Source organism: Gobius niger, assembly GCF_951799975.1.
Source record: "Gobius niger genome assembly, chromosome: 4".
Taxonomy (NCBI): Eukaryota; Metazoa; Chordata; class Actinopteri; order Gobiiformes; family Gobiidae; genus Gobius; species Gobius niger.
The window spans coordinates 26,265,853-26,275,519 of NC_136855.1; the positions used below are offsets into that span (position 1 = coordinate 26,265,853).

Consider the following 9,667-nt stretch of genomic DNA (forward strand, 5'->3'; position numbering starts at 1 on the left):
GTTTAACTCTTTAACCCGACTATTCAGTTGAATTTAAGGATTAAAGTGACTGATCTTTAAACCTATTTATTTTTATTGCTACCAAGTTCTTCATAATGGAGAATTTGTATGTATCTTTCATCCAGATGTTGCAATGACCAAGTCTCTTCCTAATGTCACTAATGTTTTTTCTTTTAGATTATAAAAATGCTATTTGATGACACACATTCAAAATTTGACAAACATATAGGCCTACCTAAATAAAAATCACAGCACCTCCCAGTGTGACTCTAAAAGGCAATTAGACAACCAGCCTCTCACCCTACAACACGGCCATTCCTTATCTGAGAGAACAGATTGTGGAAGAGTTCTTTAGAATTATTAATTTGAAGCGGATTCTAGCAATGGGACTTGGCCCCAAGTGTGACGCATATTTTGCTTTCTGATAATTGTCTTGAAAACTAGAAAAAAATATATTTAAAAAACGGCAATGTAAAATGTTTTGATCATAGGGAGAATATCAACATTTACAAACGACCCCCAGTAAAACCAAAATCTGATTTCATAGAGAGGTCAAGGTCATGTTTGATACAAAATACGTTTAAGGACAGTCTTGTTCAGCACACCACTGCCCTCTGTGGGTCCCCTTGCGTTTTATCACACCTGACACTTTCTATCTCTATTCATTGCGACCTGCTTGGACACTCACTGTGGCTTCGCACAAGTGAGCCGGCAGAGGCTTTATTTAGCAGGTAAATAATATTAACAGGCAAAAATTCAGAAAATTCTTTATTCATAAACTTGATGCAAGTTTACAAATTTCTTTACATGGTCAAAACCTCCCTTGCAATGAAAAAAATGATACCAACCAAAGCATGCCAATAGTGCATAACTTTTAACCCGATCACCGCTGCTGATGAAGCAAGAACCCAAGTTTAGGCCAGTATGCAGCTTGCTGTAGTATGCGAGATGTTTAGTCAAGGCCATCACAACCAGCCAGTTATTACTTTAACTCAACTCTTTTTATCCTAACCAATATCTGGGAATGCACAGCTTTTTAGATGTTCAGTAGATAAATCCAGGGCAAGTAAAATCAAATACACTCATTCTTTTTTCTTTTTACATCCAATGCAATCTAAAATCCACTTCACTTTCAGTAACTTGAGGATAACCGGGTCGTGACATGCAAAATCTGACATTATTATAGATGTCATGTTTTCTTTGCCTCTCCAAATACAAGATTGGCCAGAAGTTGGCAACATGTTACGTCATTACAACAATTACATTTAAAATGGGTATCATAAAATTAGGACAGCAAAACAGCAATGTCTGGTGGTGCCTGTTGCCATCAAATACATTATTTTTGAAGTAATGCTTTAGTTGTGTGCGGTACTTATTCCTGAGTTTGCTTCTCCTGAAAAGAAAACAGGGCTGGACAATGACACCACATTGAGGCGGCTCATGAGTGAAATTTAACAAACATGCCATGTTACGGGTGAATTTTGTTTGAAATGAACACAGGACACCTCCGTAACAAAACAAAGGTGCTCTGACTGAGGTTAGTTCAGTGAGGACAGTCGACAGTTAGGAATTACTGGAGTGTTCGAAACTAAACTTTCTATGCTGGTTTTAGGGACAACATACCAATAAAGCAATGCCACACCACAGAACACTCACAAATTGCATTGAATGGAATGCTTCTCGCCGCTTTCTGCATCAAATTTACATTACATCAAAGACTGCATGCTGAAGGGTTGCGGAGATGGTTTACTTCAAACCTGAGCAAACTCACTACAGTATTGACAGATTCCTGTGAGTAGTCCCAGATGTGAAATCAGAAGTTGAACAAAAGCACTGCTATTGCTTGATTTAAAAGTGAGACTTAAGCATGAGGTCAATAAAAAACACTTTAGCGCAGTGAAGAGGGGATAGAGCTATGCAGGTGTCAAACTTTAAAGACTTCTTCAGTCTGAGACAATACTGCACAGCTGCACTGAGGTTCAGGTGGTTTGTGTTATCAGATAATAGCCACACATCTGGAATGCCAGATACAGCCCAGCCTATTTGGATAATAGAGATGAAGATGTCATCACTATAGACCAGTATGGTCTCCAGTAATTTATTGCCCCGAAAAAATAAAAGGTACTAATGAACATGGCTTACTGCTTTTTCCTTCTGCAAGAATATCTTTTTCTTCTAAACGGGCTTTAAAGAAACTGCAGTTCCCCAGCGCTTAATTGTCAAACGGAATATAACAAGTAAATCAGTTTTGACCTTGTCCAGGGCCCACACAAGGTTTCTATATAAACAATTTAAACCTTTTTCAGAAATACAAATTTACATGTTTACACGTGGACTTAAAATTGATTACATTACAGTGTGATCCAAACAAAGCAAACCCCTGCTTTAGTTGCACTTAAGACACACACTATCCATCTTCTGTGGGAGTGATCCAGACGCTGGTATTGGCAATAGCCAGCAGTGATTCCCAACTTAAAACTCAGCTGGATGCTTATTATTCTTTATGGGCTGTCCCACCCAGGAAAGTGGGGTTTGGTCATTTCTCTTGTCTCTCCAAGGCTTCAAGTTTTAAGATCAGCTTTAAAAACAAGCCAGCCTCAGAAGCAGTGGAAATGTGTAGATGGTCTTGACATTTTAAAGACAATACATGAGAACATTACATAAGTCATCAATGAAGCAAAAAAACTGCGCCATTTTAACCAGCAGATAAAAAGGTCCATTCCATTCACCATCAATCAATATCAAGTTTTTTATATCTCGTTTAAGTCAGAGAGACGGTGGCAACAGGAGAAGCACTTCAGCCTCCATTTAAAGATAAAGCTATGCCAGATCTTTCAACTTACAGTCAGTAAGCCAGCTTGGCTCTTGGCATGCCGCACACCGAGACCAATGAGCTGATTCAGATATTAGTCCTTTTTCCATGAGAATGGGATGATGCAATGGAAAACTGAACAGATGTACTGACTGATAAGTATCTGGGAGGACGCTGCCCCAAGACCAACTGCAGGGCAGTTTGTTTTGAGGGACCGGGCCATTCATTCAGAGTCATCTTGAATTTGAAGACAAAGTTCAAACTCTTGTGAAACAAAAAGCGTCTTCAAAAAGAAGTATTGGTCATGAATAAATTGAACTAAGACATATGACATATGGTCCCGCCGCAGGACAAGGCAAAAGTCTGTACTAGCCATCCTCTTTTGGGGGTGTGTACCAGCCTGGAAAAAAAACACAGGGACAGGAGAATAAACCAGAGTGCTTTGGATTGAAACAAGTATCATTATAAATTCTTAGTTTATGTGGTTATTTCAGACTACGTGAAAAAGCCTACTGACCAAATGCCCAAGTCTGGTTTGTTCCACATACTACTGCTCTTGCACAATCTCCCGTTTTTAAAAGCACTGCTCAGATTTAGTTTCGGTAAAAATACGGTTGCTAATGCACTTCGTACGATATTGGAGAACAAACACTCACCATTCTTTTCATGAATCTGAACCAGAGATTTGTAAGACTGCTGTGCTCTGGCAAGATTGTACTGATTCTGCAGTGAGAGAGAGAGAGATTTTTTTTTATCAGAGCAGGGGGGGGGAAAAAAGCAGTGAGGTTTATGCCACAATAATAACAATGTACACCAACTCCACGTAGAAGACAGGGGCACAGATTTGACAGTGTCCTTGTTTTTCATTTGTATTAGGACAATATTTTAATAATAGTGCCAATTTGTTCTTTCTTTTTTTTATTACACAGACCACTGAAGGACATGTGTGGGCAAACAAAAAGAAACAAGCATGCTTATGACACCTAATGACATTGTCAGATGCAATGGTATCTAAACATTTACCTTATTGGCTCCGAATTGCACTCTGGCTTTTCCTTTGACTAAAGTGGCATTGATCTGCATGATGACAGACTCGATAGAATAGGCACTGCTCCAGCCCTGCAATCAAGTCAATAATTAGAAATGTTTTCAAACTGGTTAAAAAAAAAAAAATCCCATAAACAGGTTTGCAACAACTCCCAAGATAAACAGATAGTACCACAAACATTTTTCTTTCTGCCACCTTCAGAATTCTTAATAAACATGTTACCTGCTTGGTGAGAAGCTCCATGCAAAGGGCACCTCCACCGAGTACATACCTAAAACAGAAACAAAGAGGAAATGCAAAGGTCATTAACTGTCTGCTTGCTTATTACTGTGTATTTGTCTTTATGAAGCTTTCATTTTGTGAATAGGTTTTAGCTACATCTGCTTTTTCCCCAGTTCGGCTTCACCCAAATGTAAAAGTTTCCCGACTGGAGAGCAACAGAGTAATGTTCTACTTTTTGTGGTCAAGCTACAGTCATTTTTTGGGGGGCTTTTTTGTTGTGGTTTTGTCACATTTTACTTGTTTTGTCATATTCATTGCTTTCTTGTAAAGTGTTTTTGAATTAAATGTTTTTGTGTAACTGTAATGAAGCCACAAAATGTGACCAAAAGAAATCAACAAAAACGTGTTGAAAATGCAAAAGAAATTATAAAACTACAAACACAAAGGCGCAGAGGAAATGTGAATAAACACGACACCACAAACAAGAAAAGAGCTTAGATCAGTTTTGTAGGTCTCAGCTTTCAAATGAGGTGTTATCCTGGCCAATAGGCTGCAAGCTCCAGCCAAGAAGCTTTTAGGCTTTGGGTAAAACCTATCTGAAGACAATGTGTTCGATTAAGGTGGGGGTTAAGGGGTTCATTGATATCGGGTTTACGATCAGGATCGCACTCTCTCATCACTAAACTTTTTGGCATTATGTTTTGTAACAATAGTTGTTTTAATGACTTATGCTTTAGTTTCAAAATAATGAAGACAGTGAAAGATTTTTTCCTTATTCCATGCTGTTGTGAATGTCTCAGGTAAAAGAGAAATTTAACAATTCAACAATTCCACTTTGGTTTGCGAAAGAGCACTAGGATGCACTACTGGCAAAATATTCAGTGACTGATTTACTCAAAGTTGAATTGTTTGGGCGGAGCACACATTGTCATGTCTGGAGGAAAATGGAACAACACATCAATATCAAAATAAGATAAGACGATACTTTATTGATCTCACAGATGGAGAAATTGCATTCGATGAGAGAGCATCCGGCAGCAGCACCCATTCAGTGCGCACCACTCTTAAATCTAATCCCAACTGTGAAGTATGGTGCAAGGAGCATAGCGTGGGGGTGCTATCATCAATGGGAAAATTATTTCAAGTTTATCAAGATATTTTGCAGAAAGACCTGAGACATTCACAATAGCGTTGAATAAGTATGTGATCCCTTGTATTAAATAGCTGGCTGACCCTTCTTTTGTAGCAATAACTGCTTTTCTGTATTTGCAGATTACATGCGCAACTATCAGGATGAATCTTGGACCAGTCCTCTTAACAAAACTGCTGCAGTTCAGCGAGATTCCAGGGTTCACCTACTTTTTCCTACCTGCCTGTCCTGTGAATGTTTACATGCTATGGCCATTAAAAATAAGATAACATGTAATTGTTTGAGTCATTGTGTATTCATTCTTATGATTTTGATGATGATCAGACCACATTTTATGACCAATTTAGGCAGAAATGTGAGAACCTCCAAAGCGTTGACACACATTTTCCTCCCACTGTATATTCCAGCTCATTTGCATAACTCAAAGCTAATTGTTGAGATGTATCAGGCCCAGATTATGTATGTAGCGGCCGATGTGAGTTGGTGAGGTGAGCTATAAATCTGGGCAGGTTTTAATAATAAAACGCCCAGGCTGAAATGCATTTATTCTACAACAACAAAGTCAGGTACACAGCTTTAAAGCACATCTTGATAAGGTAACTACAGCAATGGCACTTACCCCCCTGAAAGCACTGGTGAAACAACTCTGACAAACGGTGGATCGAATGGAAAATTATCCTGCAGATGACATTAAAAAAAACATACATTTACAATACAATAATATAGTTTGCTCCCTCGAGGACTATTTTGTTTGTAACAGTATGTTAACGTAATTGTTGACTTACTTTATATGAAAAGTTTAATAAGATGTAATCCATCCCTTCCTTTTCCTTGAGGACCTGTAAATCGCTGTGCAAGGGGCTGTCTGGATCGACCCTGCAAGTAATAAATTGACAGTTAATTTGAAATTTGTAGAAACACTCATAGAAAACCTTCAAGTTACTTACGTTCTTAATTTGACATGCCATTCATAGAGACTGTCATTAACAAGCTCTACAGAATAGATACCTACAAAAATGGTAAGAGTCAACAGGCTTTGTTGTTACTCGTTCTGTTCATCCATTCCTTGAATTATGACATTATTTGAAAATGATCAAATACCTGTCTTGTAACTTTGAGATCTGTAGATTTCTCGCAGTTCTTTCATAAGGCGATCAGAGGCTTGCACTGAACCAGATACAGCTCCCTGCCACAGAAAAAACAAGTTAATATTCTTGAGGACTTTATTGGTTGTTTTCTGTAAGAGATGCATATGTATGTTGTGTCATCACGTACATTCAAATGATCTTGTCTCTGGTTCTTACGAATTTTCTCCAAGATGGCTAGATTTTCTTTTTCAATGCCATCATCTTCTGATTTCTTCCCTTCCACAGGCTCTTCCTCTTTCATTTCATAGTGGTCCAGATCTTCTATGTCCTACAGACCATATATAGTTACCGGTAGTTGTGTAGTCGCCACACATAAACAAATCCACACATTAGATAAATGAGACACTTACCTCTCCCATCTCCTCCTCCTCTTCCTCCTCAGATGTGACCTCCTCTGTTCCATGCTAATCTCACACACACACAAACACACAAACAAATACTTGAAGTTCAGAAAATATTACAATACTGTGTTGGTTAATACATAACCTGACTAAAAAGCTTGTATGACAAAAAGGATTGCTAGAGTTATTAATACATACCTTTCGGTCTTGCCCTACAGGACCTGCGGGCAATGGCTGGTCAAGCATCTCAACATCAGGATGTTGGGGCAGGTTGTATAACCGACAGAGGTCACAAATTAGTTTCTTCAGCTGTTGTAAAAGCTAAAAAAAAAAGACGCATACATCTATAGTTTAAAACAAGAAACCAATTCACTTCCATCATCTATTTTAAATATTTAAGAATGGCTTGAACAAAGTTACGCTTAAAAATATACATATATGTTAAAAACTAGCTTTGACAGCTGGGAGAGGCAACATCTGGACCCCAAGATGATTTTGAGAAATACTTTACTATCCAATACACACATAAAAGATCATGAGGTGGTGCCTAAAAATAGGTCTTATATGATGCACATTGCACAACAGTGACAATGGTATAAAGTAGTGCTTTAGTTTGGGCAACATTTGGAGGTTCAGCCCCTGGGCTTTTGACATGGAAGAAAAATGGCCCACCACTAAGCAAACGTGTTCTATAGTAACAACATACATCACAACGAAAAAGCAGCTTGTGCACAATTTATGGTACAAGTATGTCTACTTGTCATGAACTGGTTTGAGATCCATTCTATATCAAGCTACGTAATTTACAAACTCGGTGGTGCACATTTCATTCGGTATTATGTAAAAGACAATCTTATTGGATGTGAGCAGCATTGACCTACCAGGGTGCTGCCTTTTCTCACGTCTTCCAGTCGCTCTAAAACTTGTGCAAGGCTTGGATCGTCCGAATCTACAAACCATATCGGCGACGTAGACGGATAAGACTCCTAAGAACCACAAAAACAGAACAAAAACTACTTAGACCGTAAAATACATTAAGTAACTCAACTTGATTTGAGGTTGTCACATCTCGTAAAGCAACTTTAGTCGTAGTCTTAGCATTTTAACAACATCGTTAGCTTGGAGCTCAGCTTTCTACGCATTGACCGTTGAACAGCTGTACGCATACCCGAGCAGTGTAACTTATTAAGGCGACAACAATAAATCTTAACGTTATACACAAAACCCTGTGTTAAAGAAGCTATGTAACAACAAACACTTGATAGCTAACCAGCTAGCTTTAGCGTACTAATGACAAACCAATATTTAGCAAAACAAGTCACAGTGACAGTGTTTGGGCTCACTTACCGTAATGTTACAGTGTATTATCAATAGCTTCTCCCCGGTCACATTAAACTGACAACTCAGTTCGTCCGGTTTCCAGTCTATGATTCTGAATCGTTCGTGATTTGGGTCAAAAATGGACTCCAAAAACTTCAGTTCGGCCTTCAGCCCCGACACCGACATCTTCCATGCATCTCCGGCTGAGCCGCTGGGGAGGGGTAAAGTCAGGACTTAGCTTTAGCTAGGGCAACAACAGCAAAAATCCTGCTTCAAGTATCGAAACGATGCTCTGAGTCCTCAATGGTCCCGAAGCCCTACTGATGGATTTTCACGGACACCGTATGGAGCTCAGATGAGATCACTTGTCAGGAAGAACACGCTTATCAGTTTTCAAGTAGCATGAACAACGCAGAATATGGTTTAGCAAAAGCCTAGCAGGCAAGTTAGCAGCTAGCTAACTAACCTAGCCAGTCCGTTGTTGTTGTCTTTCCGCCTATTGTTGTGTCTGCCTATAATAACTACATTTTCGGTTCCTGTACATGTCTTCTTATTGTCTTCTCACACCCCAAAGAGACTGTCCTTCATCGCTGTGTTAAGGCTGAGGCAGACATCCAAATGTTGTGAACTGAATCTTAAAAGCGCTGTATGGATTGTGGTGTTTTTCACCCCGGTGTTAACTATGGCTGGCCTCATATGGGGTTTAAAGATGGCGTTCCGCAATCCTTATTCCCGCAGAATCCCAGCATTCAGTGCGACTCCAAAATGTGCCAAAAGTTTTGTGATTTAGTGTAAAGTTAATTCCAAAAGTAGTACATTTTCAATATGAAGACGTGACAGTCTGGGGTCTATCAACTCAACGTTTGAAGACACCGAGGTATAATAATAATAATAATAATAATAATAATAATAATAATAATAATAATAATAATAATAATAATAATAATAATAATAATAATAATAATAATAATAATAATAATAATAATAACTCCAGCAACTGAGGTCAAAATGGGAAACAAAAAAAATCTGTTCTGTGGAACATGCATAGAATTAAATCCACACAGATCGGAAGATGCAGATGGCCTGACATAAAACCTGCCTCGTCATAGACATGGCTGTGCCCCTTGACATTAACATCTCTGTCAAAACTTCAGAGAAGATCAGCAAATATAAAGAAAAAAAATCGAGGAAATCGAGGTTGGGAGAACATGGGGACTTAAAACAACAACTATTCCAGTGATTGTGGGGGCCTTGGAACCATCAAGAAGGGAATGAATAAATATATAGAACAAATACAGACAATATCAACATCAATGAACTCCAAATAACAACAACTACTACCACTACTACTACAACTAGCCTACTACTACTACTCATAATCAGAATCGTTTTTTTATTGCCATTGCTTGTAACCAGGTTCACAAACTAGGAGTTTTTCTTGGTGAGACGTGCAACATTAAACATAAAACATATAGCTACTACTACTACTACTACTACTACTAAAAATAATAATAATAATAATAATAATAATAATAACAATAGTTATTATTTATTTAACTGACCAATAGGCTTTCAAATTTGCTATTTTGGCCTTGAACGAATGTAGAGTAGGCAATCAAAAGAATG

The 9,667-nt window shown here is 38.3% G+C and overlaps 1 protein-coding gene across 1 annotated transcript; it reads right to left on the reverse strand.

Annotated features, from left to right (window-relative positions):
• Positions 1–733: 733 nt before the first annotated feature.
• Positions 734–8,759, reverse strand: ube2q1 (ubiquitin-conjugating enzyme E2Q family member 1). The gene is made up of 13 exons (XM_079554565.1): positions 8,069–8,759; positions 7,603–7,707; positions 6,920–7,042; positions 6,731–6,784; positions 6,508–6,648; positions 6,334–6,418; positions 6,180–6,240; positions 6,018–6,108; positions 5,852–5,910; positions 4,083–4,131; positions 3,836–3,931; positions 3,469–3,535; positions 734–3,212 (listed from the first exon to the last, which is right to left on the reverse strand). Exons 1-13 carry the CDS (start codon positions 8,225–8,227, stop codon positions 3,181–3,183), a joined length of 1,122 nt encoding a protein of 373 aa, XP_079410691.1. The 5' UTR covers positions 8,228–8,759; the 3' UTR covers positions 734–3,180.
• Between the last annotated feature and the right edge of the window lie 908 nt (positions 8,760–9,667).

What these genes read in the sequence shown, in the direction of transcription:
- ube2q1 (XM_079554565.1), bottom strand. Translation starts at nt 8,227, where the DNA reads ATGTCGGTGTCGGGGCTGAAGGCCGAACTGAAGTTTTTGGAGTCCATT. An exon ending in CTGTAGGGCAAGACCGAAAG is followed by an intron (nt 6,785 to 6,919) that starts GTATGTATTAAT and finishes GTGTGAGATTAG; the next exon opens with CATGGAACAGAGGAGGTCAC. An exon ending in TGGCATGTCAAATTAAGAAC is followed by an intron (nt 6,109 to 6,179) that starts GTAAGTAACTTG and finishes TATTACTTGCAG; the next exon opens with GGTCGATCCAGACAGCCCCT.